Here is a 21,136-nt window from a genome sequence, read left to right on the forward strand (position 1 = left end):
GCGGATGTGTTGCTCTCAAGACAGCCAAGAGTCTAGTGTGTCACAACAGGCACACTTGAGTGACAAGACAATACTAAACCAAAACAACATGCGGCTAATTGAAATAGACACAAGGACATGATGAGTGGTTGGAAAGGCCCGACATTCCTTCACCTTCTCTCCTGCAGATACAGCTTGTAGCTCTCTGCTGAGATCGAGTCTGGATGCACCTTTTCCTTTACAGCCAGGAGAGTCTATTGGGTAAACAGCTGCGCTGGCTGTTTAAAGCAGCAACTGACGTCATTTTAATGAGTTGTTTCCTAATATGCTCATTTTACTTAAACACATTTGTGCACATACTCTGACTCTCTGCTGAGACTTGAGTGTATGATCATTTATTCATTACAGTACAAGACCTCTTGGTTTGCACGGGTTACAAAGGGGAACTTTTATACTTAAGTGTCAGCATATATTTATATATATATATATATAAACAGCTATTTGTGGTTTTATAGAAGGGGTCATGTGGGGGACTATTTCTTGGCCAGGTGCAGTCATTTCCTTTGTGATGGTTGCTATGCAACTTCACTGCAACATTAGAAGGAAGTTCCTGCGCCTGTTGTACGCAATGAAGAGCCAAAGTCCCATTAGACCTTATTTCAGAAAAACTTTGTATGGCTGTGAACGGAGAGAGACAAATTATTATAGTTTATACCTTTTTGAATTGTCATGAAGTACACATTTGCTGTCTGTCAGTTTAAGAGTTATTTTTTCCAAGACACGACAGTCACAGTTTGTCATCAAACTAATGAAATATAAGTAAAGACTGCACAGACAACAGTTGCATCAGTGATTTTGATTCATGATGCAATTCAAGCGGGATCAAAGGATCATTTGTCTCTCTCCTTTCATAACCATACAAAAGTTTTCTGAAATATGATCCCATGGGGCAAACCGGAGGGTGCGTGGCTTCAGCTCTCTTTCCCCAATTCACACATTCCCACAGCGGCCATTTTTCTCTGACCTCACACTCAGGAGTTGTAATGCTGTGCTTCTAGGGTCATATAAACATAGGCAATCTGACAAATTGTTATCATTTCACTAGCTCCTGGTGGATTAACAACTGTAAAGACATTAGAAAGTTTAATCTGGACCATATTTCAAGGTAAAACAATTGATAACCAATTCTCTTCCGTGAAACAACCGCTAACATTAGCTGCTGTTTGATACTATTTTGTACTGTTTTGATGCAGTTCAATTAGGAAAAGTGAAAATTAATCATGGATGATGTAATCAAACTGTAATGTTAGCTGGGAAGTTGCTGAATGCCAATATCTGGTAATGAGTTGTCGAATATGCTGTTTTACCTTGAAATACTGCAGAGTATTCACATTGAGAATATGTAAAATGATAATGAACAATTTGTCAAATTGCCTACTTATATGTGACTTGCATCCTGGAACACAGCAGCATTATCCCAGGATTCAAGCCTCCAACGTTGGAGGAAAATGGCTGTTACACAAATAAGTTGTAGTAAGCCTAATATATATATATATATAACCCTGGGCACGACACAGTTCCTTAAAATCTGTCTTTTGTGAGCCTGACAAATTTTGTGAAAGTTTAGTCCTAAACCCTAGAATAATAAAAAGCCCTAGAATAACCCTCATCCGTCGGTGAATGCTGCAGATTGTTTCCCGAGTGGCCCAACAAACATGCAGTAAATTACTTTAATGTGATTCGTCTGTGTTGTCCATCCTGTCTCCTACATCTGTTGTGTAACATAATACTGAGAGCAAGGACTGTGCAGGCAGACTTACAGCTAATGTTTAAAAATCACTTTCCTCAGTAAGATTCTGGTCAGCAACAGTACAGAAGCACATGATGAGTGAAATACTGCAAGTTGGAATACAAACACAAAAAGTTGTGCACATTTGTGCTTACATTGGCATTTGTCAGCCATTAGTATGGGTACTATGAGGGGCTAGTGTCATAGAGTACCCACAAATAAAAAACATATTTTCTCACTTAACCTAGCTGTAATGGTATCAAACTATGAAACAGGTCTAATAATTTGGGTTTATTAACATACCAGATGTTAATTCAAAAACTTGAGGTGAATGAAACTGTGCGTTTCTGATGCTCACATCTCAAAAAGGGCATTTAATTGAGAATACTTTCCAGCAAAAAAGTCCTTTTGAAAATAATGCAATGTTTAATGTTATCATACACAATAAAATCACTTGTGCCCCTGTAGCCCCTGCAGCAGTGGCACAAAAAGTAGCTACAGTACTTGCACACAAGTTGCCTAAATGTACTTTGTGACCATCACCCACTGTCATTAAGTCGCACAACAGCAGGCAGCAGCAGCAGCCTGACATACCTCAGTGATCCTATAGTTGGCTTGTCTATAGGGGCTCTATCTTACCAGTGATGGAGGGAAGATTTTGCACTAATGGTCATTCTGTTATCACATCAGCTGTTTATGATCCAAAGGAGGCATTTCCATTAATGGTCCACTTGGCTGCTTCTTCATGAACCTGTGTGTGTCACTCAGGCTGACTCAGAGAGCTCACTGCCTGATGTTTGAGATTATACCTCCCCCTGGTGTCTCTCACGGGGTGTGTAGAAGAAGAAGATATGATGTGTGAAACAATCAGGGCTTAAGGCAGGATAAAGCCTTCCTTTTGTATGTACTATGCCTGATTCTTGAATCGAGACATGAAAAACAAGTTGAAGCAGTGTTTCTTGGAGCAGGGTTTCATGACGTCAGTCAGCAGCTGTAAACCAGGGTGACCCTGCCCGTCTGTTCATAGTCTGGGAAAATACAGATAAAGTTGTGTATTGAGACAGAATGGACTACACTGCTGCTGACTATGACAGAATTTATGAGACTTGGAAAACGTGGTTTAACCTCGAACCAGCACAGACACATAGCTGTGACTGAAGCGTTTGGGGCAAATTAATTTATTTCAAGTTTTTTGCGAGTGATAGAAAACCAGTGCTTATTAGTTCACACCAGGGTTTAGGATTAGTATTTTAGTTTAGTTTTTATTGTTTCTATAAATTTGTGTACTATTAGGTGAGACAACTGTAGACGACTGTTAATTTGTTGAATGTACGAGGATGAATATTGGATCTAATAATTGACCAAGCCGCCCCCTGATATACAAAAGGCTGGGGGGTTTCTTTAAACATGTACTCATATTCAGTTACTAATTACCAGTGTTTTAAAAAGTACCCAAAAGGCACACTTGACTTGAGCAAAAGTAACGATATCATGTTGAACTATTACATTAGTATGAGTGAAAGTCACCCATACAAATAGTAATTGAGTAAAAGTCCTGAAGTATTGGATCTGACATGTACTGGAGTATCAGAAGATAAGAAAATAACTAGTGACTAAAGTTATCAAATAAATGTGGTACAGTAAAAAGTACAATACTGCCTCCAAATAAAGTGGAATAGAAGTATAAGGTAACATAAAGAGTACCTCAAAGTTGTACTAAACTACAGTACTTGAGTAAACGTATCCATCATTGCTAATTACCAGTTAAAACATAATCCAGGTATCACAATGAAAAACCCATTTAAAGTAATGTAACTTGATTACTTTCTGGTATTTACCTCAACACCAAACATATGCAGAGGGAGGAGAGAAAATAAATATCACAAGTTTTATTTAAACTTAATAATGAGTTGGTCTGTTGTAAGAATACATGCTCATGTATTTAGACTCAAGACCAGAGTGATGTCCAGTGAGTGAAGTGTTCCAGACAAGTAAATAATTCACTTGTTTGTAATCCCTTTTTTGCTCAATGTATCTTTAGTCTGATTACATCTTTTTCTGCAACTTTAATGGAATAGTTACATTATCCTGTTACTTGTATTGCGGTACTCCCCATGCCTGAGTATATAGTATGTATAATTTCCCTTTACTTGGACTTTTGTTACTTAAGTTCATTTAATATAACATTCTGTAAGACCTTCACTTGAGTGCCATTCGTATGGGCAACTTTACTTTCCGAGTAATTTTTTAACACCATATCTTTACTTTTACTCAAGTATGACTTTAGGATACTTTGTACAGCACTGTGATCACCTGGCTCAGTGGCTTGTGCTTGTATTTACCTTCCATTATTTTTGCGCCATACGCCTCTCATGAACTTTCCTGAGCGGCAGCCAGAGAGAAAATCTGGAACTACAATAGTCGGTGTCATGAAGGAGTTATGGCTTCAGATTCCAACATTTAGTTCTTCTTAGAAGATGTTCAAAGCTCTACAGCAACTATATCTATCCCTTACCATGAAAGCTTTTTTGGTCTGGAGATCCCAACATGCCCTTTTACGGTCTCCCTGATCCATTTAGACCCATAAAACTGTCAAGAAAACGTATAATGCTACTTTAGCGTCTTTTAGTTACAATGGCACGTTTTATTGCTTTTTGCAGTAATTAAACACTTGTGTCCACCCTCACTCCTTTTTACTGGGGAACGTACACATATCGGAAAATAAGAGCCGTGAAGTTTTACAGCAGGTTGAATAATGTCTCGAATAGTTGCTGATTTAGGGTCGTTGAGGCGTCCCGGCCCTGAGTCCCCCCAGGTGGCACTGTTTCTTCAAGACATTAAGACAAACCTGCTCCGCTTAGAGAGGATCTAACAAACTATTTCTCATAGAGACCTTTCAAACAGCTCTAACAGTCCCAGCTGAGTCACATCATCCCTTTCGTGAGGTCAAGCTACCTTTTGTCTCAACACTTTACCTTTACACCAGACTCAACATCTACTGAGATACAGTGAATCAGAAACAATGTCAAAGCCTGATTTGTCAACTCATTAATCCATAATATCTTTGTAGACAGCCAGTTTCTAAAATTTTCTCTACTAAAAGGTTATTTTATTAGATTACTGCACAGCAATCTTATAAAGAAAAATGCTGCTTTTTGGCAACACATTATCCTAAATTCTGTCGCCATTACTCAGAAAATTTCCATCCCATCCAGGAACTGAGCAGAGTAATGTGTTCTTACTGTGGGATGGATTACGTTTAATCAAAGTAAAGACAAAATTGTGGAAAGGTTTAACTTGAGACAAAGGAAATCTAATTTAATACTTATGTGGGATCATAGAAGCCACAGAGAATAGCTTGTGTATCAAACCATTTAGTTTTTCCGAAAGTTTGAAGCTTTTTTCCATCTGTCCCTTTCCTCTATACTGGATTAACCTCGCGTGAGTGTTTATTTCAGTTTTTGCAAGAAAAACACATCAAACGCCAGCTCATTCTTGTATAATTTATATTGAAAACATGTTAAAAACATTAGTTTCCCTTTATAAAACAATAACAATTTACCTGTGGTCAAAATTACAACAGTGTCCTGGCAATCAAATTCCCCCCCGGTCAATATCGCATGTATCTGGAGTGATGCACCTTTATACCGAGTGCATAATGGATTCAAAGTTATGCTGAATATCGGGCGGGGATGAACTGCTCTGAGCTCAGTTTGGTTGGTTGTCCATCTGTGAGCCTGACTGGTACGACTGGATGTCCTCCCCGATGAACTCCGTCACTGTGGAGGGAGAAGAGAAGATCACAGTCCTGATACTCAGATACTCAACTTATATTATTATTATTATTATTACATTGTGTATCATTAACATAAAAGTTAAGGTTGCAAAATGGCTTCCCTAGCAGCTACAGTCATTGGCGACACTTATTAACAGCATCAAGTTGCCAAATCTGTCTTGATTTAATGGACAGTTCACTCAAAAATCCAAAAATACACACCTGTAATTCTGTTCGTGCTTTCTTTCATTCTAAGGTCGATGTCACTGGATCACCAATCAATTAATATAAAGAATCTGATACTAACAGATACAACACCTTTGCACTTAATAAGATAAATATAAATGCATCAACTCACCTTCTTCAAATGTGATGTGGTGCATAGAGGCAGAGCTGGTGAACTCCAGGGGGCAGTCCTGGATCTTGGCATCCCTCTCTCCCCCATGTTCTATCCCCAGCACCCTTCCCTGGGGGTCCCAGCCATCGTAGTGGGAGTAGGGTGCCGTGCACATGTCCTGATATTGGTTGTTGTTGGAGGGAGGGGACGGACACACCTCCTGAGGATAAGCAGAGTAGTGGGGGTAAGGAGATGTAGGGATGGGAGGCAGAGGGGAGGTCGAGATGGGGCTACCGGCAGGAAACGGGCTGAGAGAGGAGGAGTGGGAGGGAGACGGCGAGGAGGACAGGTAGGGCGAGTCCAGCCATGGGGAAGGGGAGGGGGAGGGAGGCTGCGGGCCGCGGTGGTACAGGGGAGGGAGGAGCTCGGTGAAGCCCAGCTCCAGGTTCTCAAAGCTGGGGTGACGCTCGGACAGGGCTGCCCTGGACCCGCCGGGCTCCTCCGCCACAGCATCGGGTTTGGAGCAGTACTCCTCGTGGTAGCCCATGGTGGGGCAGGGAGGGGAGTAGGTGGAGGGGTAGGGGGGCAGGTGGAAGCCCAGGCTTCGATCATCAGCCACATGGAAGCCCCGGTCCATCCTGGGCTGAACCCCCACAGGACACACAGATCCCCCATCCAGAGGCAGCACAGAGGGCCGGGACAGCAGCGGGTCCTCCTCTTTGAACATTACTAAGAGGAGAGAAACATGTTAACTGATCTGTGGAGGCATTATTTCTATTTACTGTATTCTTTTCTCTCCAAATGAAGACATACTATGGCTGTGACATGTTTCTTCCTATTTTCTATTTTAAAATGGTACTTAATATAACACATTTTAGGAAGAAGGAAAAAATATTTTTTACAAAATACAGAGAACAATAAACAAACATCTTTTTTATCCTTTTATATAAATGTCTAATGATGTTTTAATTTGCAGGATATCTTTTTTTAAAAAAGGTAGACTTTTATGATGAAACTAGAATAAAACCATGTACAAAATAATTTAAATAAATGTCTTCCCTTTCTTTCAAAGAGAGGAAGTATATGTATGTTTTTTATATATACAGTATATAAATATATGAATAACTTAAGTTGTATATTTTACAACCCAATCGACAGATTAAATGTTGTTCATGTACCTACTGCTTTTGCAAAGCTCGTTGGAACTTTTCTTAAAGTCTGATATTCAATGTTATGTTGTGACAGCTATGTGCAGAACTAGCTAGCAGGTGAATCAGGTGAGACTGCACACTCACTGGGGAGATACTTGAAGCAGTGAGTGCTGCTCCGTTTCCTCTTCCCATTGGAGACATAAAGACTAACCGACATCGGCCGGCTGATGGACAGGTCGCTGTAGGCGGGGACCCTCACGCACAACAAACACTATCACAAAAAAGAAGGTGTGGAGACAAGACGATGACATGTACATTACAACTTGAGCACTGATATAAAGTTCATGTTGCTCTGAATTGGTTCTGTAAGGATTTTTTAAAATCAGATCATATCATTCAAACGCTACATTACCTCGTTGCTGTTGTCACGGTCGATATGAGCCTCCTCCTCCCACTGTAATTTACCATCTAAGAGATAAGAACATACAGTAAAATTATGTGTGACTTAGATACACACACACACACAAAACTTGCTCTTGCTGCAAAACACCTAACACTAAAGGTTTTGTCTCAGATTTTGTCCTGAAGTAAAAGTAGGTCACTGAATACTTACTTTACTAATACTAAAGTACTATGTCAGAAGTAAAAGTGCCTCATTCGAACAGGCACAACGTAAATTAGGGGTTTAAATGTGTGTATGTGTATGTGTAATTTACTGTACATACACTATATTGCCAAAAGTATTCGCTCACCTGCCTTGACTCGCATATGAACTTAAGTGACACACCATTCTTAATCCATAGGGTTTAATATGAAGTCGGCCCACCCTTTGCAGCTATAACAGCTTCAACTCTTCTGGGAAGGCTTCCCACAAGGTGTAGGAGTGTGTTTATGGGAATTTATGACCATTCTTCTAGAAGCACATTTGTGAGGTCACACTGTTGTTGGATGGGAAGGCTCTTAGTTTCTGCTCAAATTCATCCTCATATTCTATGGGGTTGAGGTCAGGACTCAATGCAGGCCAGTCAAGTTCATCTACACCAGACTCTCTCAACCATGTCTTTATGGACCTTGCTTTGTGCACTGGTGCACAGTCATGTTGGAACAGGAAGGGGCCATCCCCAAACTGCGCCCACAAAGTTGGGGGCATTGAATTGTCCAACATCTCTTGGTATGCTGAAGCATTCAGTGTTCCTTTCACGGAACTAAGGGGCCAAGCCTAGCTCCTGAAAAACAACTCCACACCATAATCCCCCCTCCACCAAACGTTACACTTGGAACAATGCAGTCAGACAAGTACCTCCTGGTTGTTAGTTGGTAGCTCTCCTGGCAACCGCCAAACCCACCAGATTTGTCCTTCAGTTTGCCAGATAGAGAAATGCAATTCGTCACTCCAGAGAACACGTCTCCATTTCTCTAGAGTCCAGTGGCGACGTGCTTTACACCACTGCATCCACTTGCTGATGTAAGGCTTGGATGCAGCTGCTTGGCCATGGAAACCCATTCCATAAAGCTCTCTATGCACTGTTCTTAAGATAATCTGAAGGTCACATGAAGTTTGGAGGTCTGTAACAAGTGACTCTGCAGAAAGTTGGCAACCTATGCGCATTATGCGTGTCAGCATCTGCTGACCCTGCTCCGTCATTTTACGTGGCCTACCACTTCATGGCTGAGTTGCTGTCGTTCCCAATCACTTGCACTTGACTGTGGAATATTTAGGAGTGAGGACATTTCACAACAGGACTTGTTGTACAGGGGGCATCCTATCACAGTACCATGCTGGCATTCCCTGAGCTCCTGAGAATGACCCATTCTTTCACAAATGTTTGTAGAAACAGTCTGCATGCCTAGGTGCTTGCTTTTATACACCTGCGGCCATGGAAGTGATTGGAACACCTGATTTCAGTTATTTGGATGGGTGAGTGAATACTTTTGACAATATAGTGTATGTGATGTAGTGTATACTTCTTGCAGCGTAACAGTGACTGCTTTTAAAATGACTGTATTGAGATGTATCAATTTACATTGCTAAAGCTGCTGAATAAAATAAAAAAAGAACAGAAATGAAGCTCAAATGAAGTGCCTTATTATCAACCTGTGTATTATTGGCACTCGATTTAATCTATACTCATGTCTCTGTGTTCATGTCTTACTTTTCTATTTTTGACTGGTTACATTTTACTCAGGTATTTGTCAAGACATTCGAGAACATCTCAAACAACATTAGAAAGCTCTGTCCTCTGTGGGTCTTTACCTGTCCCTCTCTCCATGAAAAGGACTCTGGAGATTGGCAGGAAGTTCGAGCCGCTCAGCAGCAGCTCCTCCCCTCCCTCCACGGAGCAGGAGGTGAGACTGACAGACTCGATGACGGGCAGCTCCTGAGCTGAACGCTGGGCTGAAGAAGGAAGAGACAAGCAAATTAAACTTCAGACGTGCTTCTTACATGAAGTGTCAAAAAAACATCAAGACTTTGGCGACCCCAAGTGGCGACGCCTGCCACAAATCTGACACATGGCAGCTTTAACAGTCTCTTTGCAGATTAAGTGTCCATAAAATGAGCTACTCACAGCATTCGATGGGCAGGGAAGCGACCTGCAGAGCCAGGACTCGACCAGGCGGGGCCAAAGGGGGTGCTAGAGGGAGGTGGGTGCGAAATACCAAACGGACACGTGTGTTCTTCCTTCCAACGTCTGTTTCTCCTTTCCTCAGCTCGATGTCCGAGTTCCTCAGTTTCAGAATCCCAGCACAGTCGATGCTACGACACAAAGAATTATTTTGGCAAACTCAACTCAAAATTTATCAAGAGAGGTGCTGATTAACCTGTTTGTAGATCATCCTGTTTCAGCAATTATAATGCTGGTTGTAGTAGGTATTCAGTGCCTTACTTATTGGCATTTAGCGGCTGTTGCTCAGTAGTCACATTCTTCAACATCCAGTAAACTTGGAACTAGAGTTCAAGGCTGAATAACAAGCACAAATCAAAACTGTTGCAGAGTAAAATCTTCTGGTCTGTTTTACTCACAGTGCAGTCATGTTGTTCTCAGGGTTGAGGGGGATGTCCAGCAGTTTGGTCCCCGCCTGGACGCTCTCATGACTGGCAGTACCCACCATCTTCCCCGTCACCCTGAAAGGTGAAGAAAATGTTCAGACATGCATGCAGTGCCCCACAATTCCTGAACAGGATAGGATGAAACAGATAAGTTTAAAATGTACATGTTCCAGCAACTTAAATGTAAAGATCAATATCTTTGGAATTTGGACAAGCTTTTGTTCTTATACTGAAAATCTGGCAGAAGAAATTTCCTGGACCTACACGACAAGCAGCCGGTGGCTGGTTATGCAATGGTTAAAGCCACAGTGGTCAGATGGTGAATAGACAGTATGCTGTGTGGCCTTGAATTTTAATGCTTTGTAATAAGTTTGATTTTCAAACAGAAGAGTACCTGTGTATCTGATAGAAAGGATGTGGCCTGATCGATCGGTCGTCAGCTGTTCCGACGAAGACCTGAAGGGAGAGCGGCTTCCTCTCTGTGTATCCACACAGCTGCACAGAGAGACACCGTGTGAGGGATGAAGTCAAACTGTGAGGAGGCCAACGGCAGTGAGCCGCAACACGAATGCTGAGACTTTGTTCCAGTCTTATGAAAGCAACATTTTTACTTCAGCTTCAGTGGTGTTAAAATAATCTCTTTATAAAAGCATCTAGATTGTGAATAAAGGTTTCAGCAGCTGCATAAATCTGCAGGTTTGGGTCTCACCTTGACGATGGGATGTCCTGTTGGTGCAGCTTTGACGGCTCCTCTGCTGCCCTCTGTCTCATAGTGGGCTCTGTGGTGTGGACGGGGCTGCACCTCGATACGCAGTTCGTACGGGTCGAACTGGGATGGCAGGGGCCAGTCGAGTGGCGGCAGGGCGTTGGACCTAAATGTGTGTTGTATCAGGGAAACACAGAAAGTTGTAGTTAGAGTGGACATGGAGGGAGCACACTAGATGCTGATGAATATATATCTTTGTAGGTCAAATGATGAGATTCACATATCAATTACACATGAGAGATGCAAACCAGACTTGTAGCACACGGCTAATGACAAGAAGGGTGATTAAGTCACCTGATGAATATGTATCAATACAATTAAATCCCATATCATAAACATTCAGGTTCATATTTTTATTTTGGGTGTCCAATAGTGAATGTTTACATGCTTTAATGTTCAAAAAACACACGCTTTTGCTCATACTGTCAGTTGCTGCAGCACCTCTATTCACCCTCTGTCTGATGCTCCTCTCATGAAAAGCCCAGTCTGCTCTGATTGGTCAGCTCTCACAGGCCTGAGCAGGCACACCAGGTTTCTGCATCAGCTCTCACTTAGTTAATTCACTTGTCACAGTTAGCTTCGTACAAATTGCTAACAGTATTTACCTCTTGTTTTTTGCTTGAAGTGTTTTCGATTGTTTCGATAATCACCCCACTTGCTAAGTTAGCCAGTCAGGTATCCTAGCTGGCTACCATAAATGTGGTAGGCTAACTCAAGTGTTAGCATCGCCTTGGTTCGCCTGACAAATAAACATAAGGATGTTGATGTTTGATGTACTCAACAATCTCTGTAGTCTCATTGTGCCACTTGTTAGCAACCAAACACATAGGCACCTTGTAATTAAATTGTGGGACATTGAAGGATGTATTTATGTCATTGAACAAATCTGAAAACATCGTGTAAACCCCAGACCTCATTTCGGACATTTTAGTGAGACCCACTGACTTTGAGATGAGGGAACAGGAGGTGCAAAAATGCTAATTTATGGCTATGTTTTAGGATTAATTTCAGTGGCCCCCTTTACGGTTGATATTGCTCACCTATATTTTCGGCAGTGTACGTCAGTCACTTTAATTTTGTGTGTAAATAAGAGCCCTCGCCATGTAATGTTAGCTAAGAAGAGTTACTTGCTCATGTTGCTAATGGTAATCCAAGACACTGGGATTAAATTAATGTAAAGTTGCTTGTTAGCCTTTAGATTGGGCAAAACTGATGTTATTTTATATATGTCTGCGGTGTATCCTTGCCTGAACAGAGGACTGTGGGCGCTGGCTCTGGTCCGACCCCAGGCGAGAGCAGGGGGCACAGAGAGGTAGTCCATGCCCTGTGAGGGGGGCTCTCTCCTGGGCTGCTGGGTCTCCGGCAGCAGGCAGGGGGTGCTGTGGCCTGGAGCCTGCTCCTGGTCCACCTCCCTGGTAGACAGCTGGAGAACAAAAACACAGCTCAGTACTTTAGTGGGAAGCTATTTTTATTTTATTTTTTTTTTACCCACTCGATATTTTATTCATCTTCACCTGTTCCAACGACGTCTTCCTGGTTTTCTGGGGGATGCTGAGCTCACAACTGCTGGGCGGAGCTTGTGACAGAGTGATGGAGTCCCCGCCGTCCAGGTTGCATCCCTGCAGATCCTCTGAGTAACTGCCCCTCCGGGAGTTACAGGGCGAGGCCAAGGGGGAGTTTCTACGCTTTTTGCCCCCAGGGGAAGTCGGCCTCGAGGACGGCGAGAGCCCAAAGTTGATGGTGGCGTCATTCAGCTCCTCCTCCTCCACCAGCAGGGAGTCACAGCTGGAGGCTGGGCTCAGCCAGCCACGGGAGGAGGGGCTGGAGGCGGGGCTCGGGCTGAGGGAGCTGGGGCATCTGTCGCGGTAAGAAAAGGGATCCAGCAGGGGGAGGTAGAGGCGCTCTCGGTCCCACCCGCCACCGCTGCCCATGTCCCAATAACTGGAAATGGTGGGTGCTGGGTCATCCTCAGGGGAGATGGTGGTTATCTGGATGCTGGGACACTCAACCACACGAGATTCTGAAACCTGAAGGGAAGAGGAAAGTACGACAGAGATACCTTAATTTTTCTCATACTGACTCAGCGTGAATAGACAGAAAGTGATGAATATTTTCATTTGGGAGTTCCTTCTGCCAAATAAGCTGCGTGAAGACATCACCTTGGCCTCTAGGGAGCTGAAATGAACATTTTTCAATGTTGTCTAACATAGAAAAATACATTAAAAACAAAATACATTTTAAATTAAAAAACAAAACAAAAAAAACACGACTGTCACAAGAAACTTTCTTAGTTAAAAAATCACTTCATTTTTAGCAGTCAAGACAAAACTTTTAGGGACACTGGATCTTTATATTGAGACTTGAAGCAGTCATTTACCTCACATGAAACATTCCTGATGAACAAAATCTAGCACAGTGAGCATTTAGTCACCTTAATGTCTTGTAGCTAAACATCGCATGGAATCGACTCTAGTATCCCACAAGATGGATTGTTTAAATTACTTTTTCAGGTAATGCAGTTGTGAACAGGAACAATTTTAACACACAGTCATGTAATCGCCCTCAGTGTTTGCTTATAACTTGCCCTCCGGATTTTTTTTATTAAACATCAAGTAAAGTTGTGACATCAATATATTTTTGGCAGCTGGCTCTCAGATCTCTTATATTTCACTTTAGGCTCAATGCAACAAAAAAGGGATTTTCCTGCTTGTAACTGGAAAAAAAAAGGTCTATGGTTCAAGACTCTCAAGACCATTCCAAGCAGGTGGGAAAAGGGCAAAACTGAAAACTTAAAAGTGTTAGTCACATAAACTCTTCCAAAAGATGGTTTCTGTCATTTTCTTTACCATAGGAGATGTAAACAGGTTGTCTCACCTGTACGGAGCGAGCTGGAAGGCTTTCATAGGTGCCACTGAACTCTCTGGAAGGGGCCCGCCGCGGGGGCGGGGAATGCATCCCAGCCCGCTGACTGGCCGAGGGTGGCGGACTTGGGATGCTGATTGAGTGTCCTGCATGATTGGCTGCCGTGTGATTATCTGTAACTGATAGAATTAAATCATCAGAGTGATACTGGTATCATTACACATGAGAGCGCTACAGTATGCTGTGGTCATGTACAAAGAAATGCTGATAATCAAATGCTGCTGATAAAGAGTTTACAATGTGTTCATATTCCTAATATGCACCTTGACTTCCATATGGCAATGATTTGTTTTTCTGGCTTCTTTCTCGTGAAAAAATGAAACTTTTTGTTCTCAAGTTCAAACACGCTTGCTTTTTATATCACATCTTGTGGGTTTTCGGGGTCTTGTGACCTCCCATTAATCTTTTCTCATAACCGCAAACTGACAGTTAGCTCTCAAAACCCGCGGTGCTTTTACATCTGGCTCAAGAAAGACTCATTAGATGTCAATCATACTACTGTAAACACAATTTGTGGTAAGTACAGATTCATTTTTTATCATCAACATGCCTACATCATCCATTGCACATCAGTTTTCTTTATTTACAGCTCTGTAATTGTTGCCATATGGAAAATGCATGCAACTGGAGCGTTTCCTCAGGAAGTGCGCAGTCAGTATCTTCTAGGCATCTGCAGCAATTCATATATTTTAATGTAAAGAAGTAGTTTAACATTTTGGGAAATCATTTTTTCTTTTATTCACTTTCTTGCTGAGGGATAAAAATATTATGATCACTCGAGCGTCTGTGTGGTAAGCAAAAGCCATTATGTGGTTAGCTTTTCATAGCATAGCTTAGCATAAACAATGGGAACCAGGGAAACAGCTAGCCTGGTTCTGTCAATATGTAACAAAATCCTAGTAATAGCACCTAAAATATTATTTCTTGTTCACTCACCCTTTAAAAAAAAAAATGGTGTAAAAGTAATATGTTGTGGTTTTAGACTGGGTTCTATGCACGCTAGCTGTTTCCCCCTGATTCAAGTCTTTATGCTAAGCTAAACTACTTGGCTTGTGACATAAGAGCTGTATTTATCTGAACAACTACCTCTCTACAAAAAAGTGAATATTTCCCAAAGCGTCAAACTATTCCTATGTTTCATTATGTTTTGTTATTATCTATCATAAAGAATAGCAGTCTTCATGTTGTGATTTATTTCACCTCAAACCGATGAATACATATTCAGCATGCAAGGCAGAACAGCACAGAACGTGTGGGTGATTTATCTTATAATGGTACATTTCTTTAAAAGTGGCTGTGTACTTGTAAATTATGGCATAGTAGGGTTTGGTTTTATATTCCATAATCTCACAGTCATATGGCAACAATTTACTAAACAGCCATTTTAAAATCCACTTTGAGCGAGAAGAAGTATTGCAATGTATTTCTTCTGTGTATCATATAGTCACATATAGTGCAGTAAAGGGTGAAGTGGGAGTTGCAACCGAATCATGAAGTTTACTTTTGATTCACTGATCCAAATCTTTCACCTCTTGGAAAGATAACTCTGCTGCTCATATTGATACCGATTTTTTTTTCATCAAATTTTAGGAAACAAAACTTTTTGAACCTTGCCAAACAATTATCCGAATGAGGACACGACCCCTCAAGGCCACAGTCCTCGCCACAAAATTTCCCCAGCGTGGTGTGGTCGGCCTCCACGTGGAGCCAAACAGTAGTTACTCTGTAATGAGCGAGGCTCCAACTGATCGCTGCTTCTGCTGCAGCGGTGGCCCATACACGCAATTTTTGGGCAAAGCGGACACACAACAGCAACTGCCAACAAATTAAGACTTGGGGTAAAAAAAAAAAAAATCTCTTCAAATGTTTCCTGGCAACAAAAAATATTTCCAAGTGATTAGAGCTGCAGAGCTGAGGCAACTCTTCTGCTGGTGGATTTTTCACATGAAACAATGATTTAGATGTTGGTGAACAGACCAGCGGAGAGTTTATGAGCCAGCAAACGTACCTAACACTTATTGAACGCAATAAAACTAATTTCATCTAACATACTGCGATATTTTATTCTGTGTCCTGAGGTGAACCTCTCAGAAAAAGCGTTGCTTACATCAGGTTCACCAGACGATTAACAGGAAAGCAAAGCAAGAACTACATATTTTTGTTAAACTGAACACAAATGTTTACTGTAGATTCTACATCTCTGCCCAGCTGCTGCTTTTTTTTTTTTTTACTATTTACAACTTCTAACTTGTTAGGAAACAACCATTTGTTTGTGTTCAGCTCAGCAGAAGAGTGTATTACTATCAAAACGTACCTGACCGTTACTGTCAACAAAGAGTTTTTCTTTTGGGAAGCCTGCACTAAAATTTGACTGATAGAAAATAATATTTATACACTGACCAGTTCTGGACAAGCTAAATTTCTTGCCAAGTTTATGTGTGAAGATCCTTGTGGCTATTAGCTTGTTTTAAACTAGTGATTAACTGCCACTTTGTTTTTGTTTTTTTCATTCAGTGTCTTATGTTTGTTCCTTTGCATTATAAAAGTTCTGGAAAGTTAGGTCAAAGTCCGCACCAACAGAAGCTCATCTCTCCCGCAGAAACTGCACCTAAAAAGCCTCGTTAGCAGTCCCGCCTTTAATTCTGTGACTTTGTGACATCACCCTATGTCACTGCGTCAAAGACTTAAGTATTCATGCCAAGCGACTAGTTTGGCACATGAAAACATATTTAGCGCAGCTGCTCTGTTGCTGTTTGCAGTGCTGGCTCAGGTGTGTGAAAGCGGACCAATCAGAGCAGAGCGGTTGTTCAGGAGAGAGGCCTTAAAGAGACAGGAGCTAAATAGAGCGTTTCAGACAGAGGGGGAATACACAGCTACGGCACTGGACGCATTTTTTTTTTTTTTTTTTTGGCACTAAAACATTTAAACCTATTCTAGTCATCACCAAACATAAAATGATGAACCTGAAAATGAGCAAAATATGTCTCCTTAAAGGAATGTCCTACAGGAAAGACTTCACCTTTGTTCAATCAAAAGCAATCAGCTTCGCAAACAGGAAACTACTGTAGCATCCTTAGCAGTAACAAACCTTCAAAAAGAACATCCCAAGGAGGCCACAGTTTTTAAAACTAATTGTCAATCATCTGTAAATGTAGGTACGACTTATTTATGTAGAAATCTGTTAAGATTGAGTAGGAAACATTAATTAAGGTAATCTTACTGCAGTTTTTTCTCTTTCAGTCCATAATGTTAACAAAACATCAGCATTTTGAAAAGGCTGTAACATGAAACCGGCAAATCGTGAGATGATGGACAGGACAGGAACGCAAAAAGATAAAACCATGTCTATTTTGAAAGATTTTCCTCAAACTGCTATATTTTTCTCTTAAAGAAAATAATGTGATATACATGACTGGATGCATTCCTTTTGCCTAACTTTTCTCTAATAGTTGCTTTTTCATGCGAATTACGGAATAACTTCACTAAAGCCAAGACTGACTTCATATATAAGCTGATCGTGAATCGGAAATGCCTCCAATTCTGCCTAAAATGCAAGATCGGGTATCAGTAAGTTCATGAGTCTATGCATTGATCTGATACCACATGATCTATTAGAAACAGGAAGCCACTACTTCCCTGCAGCGTACTGTACACCTGTCTGCAACCTAAAGGGAGAGTTTGGGTCATCTGATGGGAGACTGTATGTCAGTGTATTTCCTGCAGTAGATGGCCGTCAGCTCTCCCCTTGCGTGGAGAAGCAGTGCACAGCGTTAGCAGGTAGCAGGGTACTGTACTGCTGAGACCCTACCAGCAGCAAGATGTATTTTAGCCACCTAAAATAAGTCCTACCTTAAATATACACATCAGCTTAAGTGTACACTCATCTTTTAGCTCTAACTTTTTTTGGCACATTACGTTGCCGTTCCCTCGATCGTAGTACATCAGTGTTCCTACGCACAGGTGGTATGTGGTGCCAAAGAAAAAGGCTGATTAACGGAAATGTAAAGTGCCACAAATCTTAAAACACAGCGAACACCTAAGCAGATAATAATACACTGACCAGGGATAAGTATCTCACACAACTCCACATCTAAAAAACTGAACTATCACTTTAACATAACATCCATCCACGTAGTAAACAACTGTTCAAAAACTAAAAGATTTTATGAATATTTCTCTATGTATTCGTTCAGGTATCGTAACAGTATAGGGAAGGAGAAGCTGGTACGGGAACATTTCTAACACAGACTTTAAAGGTGCCATTTGAAAGAAAAGTTGATTTTTGAGTCTCCATTCCCCACTCTGCAAATATTCAACGAGCTGGGAAAGAGACTCAAAAATCAACTTCTCTTACAAATAGCACCTTTAAATGTGGGTAAAACAGAGCACTGATATTTGATCTGATGCTCTGTCTGTACAGACGCCCTGAGTGGAGGCACCAGAAGAGAAAAAGCGGGATCGGTGCGGCTCTCCTCTCCGGAATCTAGAGGTTGCTCAAATTGCCTAGATTAAAGTACGTCATTGTTTGGTTGAAGCGGTGACGAATCAAAACCAGTGACACAACTGCCCAAAAGAAACTATAAAAGTTCAAAATGTGCATCCCTGCTTTTCAGGGGGAACCCGCTGGCTCGGCCTGAAAAGCTTTGTCACACTGTTTGCGTGTTGTATCAGGAGATGTGGAGGGCTGAGGAAGAGACTCCGAAAAAGTAAAACTGCATCACCTAGAGTGAAGAATCGCTCTGCTGTTTCTCCTGCAGTTACTTTCATGCCTTGGGTGTGGTAATACAACTGTATGCCAGTGTGGGCGGGAAACAAATGAGTGAGTGGATGTGAGGATATGAGGTGTGTGTGTGTGTGTGTGTGTGTGTGTGTGTGTGTGTGTGTTTGTATGTTTAGAACTAAAGGAGATGAAGGTTGAGGGTTGAGTGAGAGAGGGAGGGAGGTGTGTGTGTGTGTGTGTGTGTGTGTGTGTGTGTGTGTTCAGTACACAAAGGTTGAGGTTCCTTCCCAGATGGCAGCTGTTAACTCTACTCACACGCACAGCTGATTGGAAACACATTGGGTCTGGGGCTGCACGCACACATGCACAAACACACAGACGCATACACACGCAAAACTGGAACACACAGAAATATGCACACGTGCACACAAAACAAACACACAATAACAACATACTCGGGCTCGCATGCTCACAGATGGAGGCACGCACGCACATCACATGCAAGATCAAACACACACACACACACACACACACACACACACACACACACATACAAACACACACAGACGAACACACAGGCATTCACATAAGCACAGCATGCCGATGAAAGCTCGCGTTATGGCACATGCAACTGATCCTGCGCGCACGCACCAAGGCGCACGCGCATTTAAGTTCCCATGCATTAGGCAGCCTCACTGTCAGGCCGCTCAGACCTCCTCCGTCTGCTGCGTCCCTTCACTCAAACCTTCCAAGTAAATGAATCTAACCCAGACTGCTGCTGTTGGAGGGGTCGAGATTCAGCAGGGCGACCTCACTTTCGTCCCCGGGAACGGAGCTCTCCGGCTCGGCTGTGCGCACCGGGGATGGTCCCTGGCTCTGCCGCGGCGGGTCCTCCTCAAACACCAACTTGAACTCGAACTCGCCCTCCTCCCAGCCGGAGCCCGGCGCGGCCCCCATCGCCCTCCCGACAGCAAGGACAGGATACAGATAGAGCGATACAATCTTATCTCCCTGCGTCGGATTCAGCGAGCTCAACGTGCCCGAAAGTTTCCCAAAACTCGACTTTCCCCCCCCCCCTTATGTGCGCGTCATTGCGCAAATATCCCTCCTCCTGGGAAGGTTTAGATGGAACTTCGGCAACTTTTCCACGCTGTTTCCACACGATGGGGGCAGCTTCTCGCTCGGATATTTGCAACTTCTTCAGCCTTCATGCCTTGCCGTCCAAATCAAATCTTCTCTCAGGATGCCTCAGAGTCGTTCCCGACACATATCTCCCAGATAAAGTCGCGTCTTTCATTCTCGCTCTATCGCCATCCCCGCAGCTCCTTCATCTTCCCCGGTGGAGACAGAGAGAGGGGAGGAAAAAAAAAGTTTATCAAATATTTTTGTCGTCCTTTACCCTTAATTGCCTTTGGGTGGGTTCCTCAGCTCCAGTTGGTCCGTTGCTCATTCCCCATAGGATCGCATGCCTGTCAGTCATGAATCCCCCCTGCCCAAACTCCCTCCTCCTCCCCTCTCCTCACTCACTCTGGAGGTTTCTCTTTGAGTCACTTCACATTTACTTTAACACACATTTTAATCCCTGCACATGTGGATTTTCATCAGAGCTTACATCTTATTTTGCATCGTCCCCGCACATCCAAGTTTTTTATCTCCACTCCACATCTTCACCATCCCAAACTTTTTTTTTTTCTCTACACACATTTAAGTCAACAATATGATTATTATTCCAATCATGAGCAGGACTCATGGCAAGCCGCTCGCTGTCTCCAAAACCTGCCAATGTAGGCCGGCTGCACGGCCACCGGGGCTGTGATGTTGGTGATGTCAGTTAGTGAACATAAGAGGGCTTATTTCCTGTGGCGATGAACATGACAGCCCCCCCCCCTCTTTTTTTGGCTGTCACTCTCCCCTCTCCTCCCCCTTTCCTCTTCTTTTTTTCTCTTTTACCCCACTCCTCCTTCCTCCTCGTCCCTCCTCCTCGTCAGCCCCCCCCCTCCCCTTCCTCTCCACCAAAGATCTGTTTCTCATTATCCTCTGTAGTCTGCTCTCTGTCTGAGTCAGGAGACGAAAAACTTAAATAAACACACTCTCTCTGGCTCTCTCCACCTCGGTCCAGCTCCTTATCCTCCGCCCCTTCTCCCTCTCTCTTTCTGTCTCTCCCCTCTGTCCTGCTTCCTCGCCCTCCTCGGATTCTCACAATCATTAGGCGTACGTTGTACTGGCGTGTAAGCGGGGGCTTGCTTCACTCTCCCTGTCATCCTCCTGGGGTTGTGTGGGCAGGCCTTGGATCCCGGACTGATCTCAAGATGTTGCAGTCTGGTCGGGGAGAGAAAAAGTGCTACCAGCAGGGTCGATGGAAGGCTTTTGGGGCCGAAGCAGAATCCGATAAGACGTACTCCTATCAACCCCCCACGCGGCACTTAACAAAATGAAAGAGTGGGTTTGAGTTTCCTAAACACGGGGAGTTCACTTTGTTTTTCTGGAGTCATTGAGGTTATTTAGGGGCTCTGTGGTGACTGAGGGCTCCGAAGCAGCGATTCATCTTGCTACCGGCTGTAACTTATCTGCCTACCGTTCAGCCACTATGCACCCGTAATGTTTCCACGTTATAGTGTCGCAAAACTGCAAGACATTTGATGATGACG

At 42.8% G+C, this 21,136-nt stretch overlaps 1 protein-coding gene across 3 annotated transcripts; it reads right to left on the reverse strand.

Annotated features, from left to right (window-relative positions):
• Positions 1-5,257: 5,257 nt before the first annotated feature.
• nfatc4 (nuclear factor of activated T cells 4) lies at positions 5,258-19,887 on the reverse strand. Of its 3 annotated transcripts, none has more exons than XM_037085012.1 (13): positions 19,304-19,887; positions 13,721-13,881; positions 12,361-12,873; positions 12,094-12,269; positions 10,790-10,952; positions 10,475-10,575; positions 10,054-10,155; positions 9,599-9,786; positions 9,286-9,426; positions 7,444-7,499; positions 7,176-7,302; positions 5,902-6,609; positions 5,258-5,547 (listed from the first exon to the last, which is right to left on the reverse strand). In XM_037085012.1, the coding sequence occupies exons 1-13, from the start codon at positions 19,443-19,445 to the stop codon at positions 5,477-5,479; spliced, it is 2,649 nt and encodes an 882-aa protein (XP_036940907.1). In that variant the 5' UTR covers positions 19,446-19,887; the 3' UTR covers positions 5,258-5,476. The 3 variants fall into 3 exon arrangements, with proteins under 3 accessions (XP_036940907.1, XP_036940906.1, XP_036940905.1); XM_037085011.1 differs by having other exon boundaries at positions 13,721-13,887; XM_037085010.1 differs by having other exon boundaries at positions 13,721-13,887; positions 19,256-19,885.
• Between the last annotated feature and the right edge of the window lie 1,249 nt (positions 19,888-21,136).

This window comes from Acanthopagrus latus, chromosome 21 (genome assembly GCF_904848185.1).
Source record: "Acanthopagrus latus isolate v.2019 chromosome 21, fAcaLat1.1, whole genome shotgun sequence".
Lineage (NCBI taxonomy): Eukaryota > Metazoa > Chordata > Actinopteri > Spariformes > Sparidae > Acanthopagrus > Acanthopagrus latus.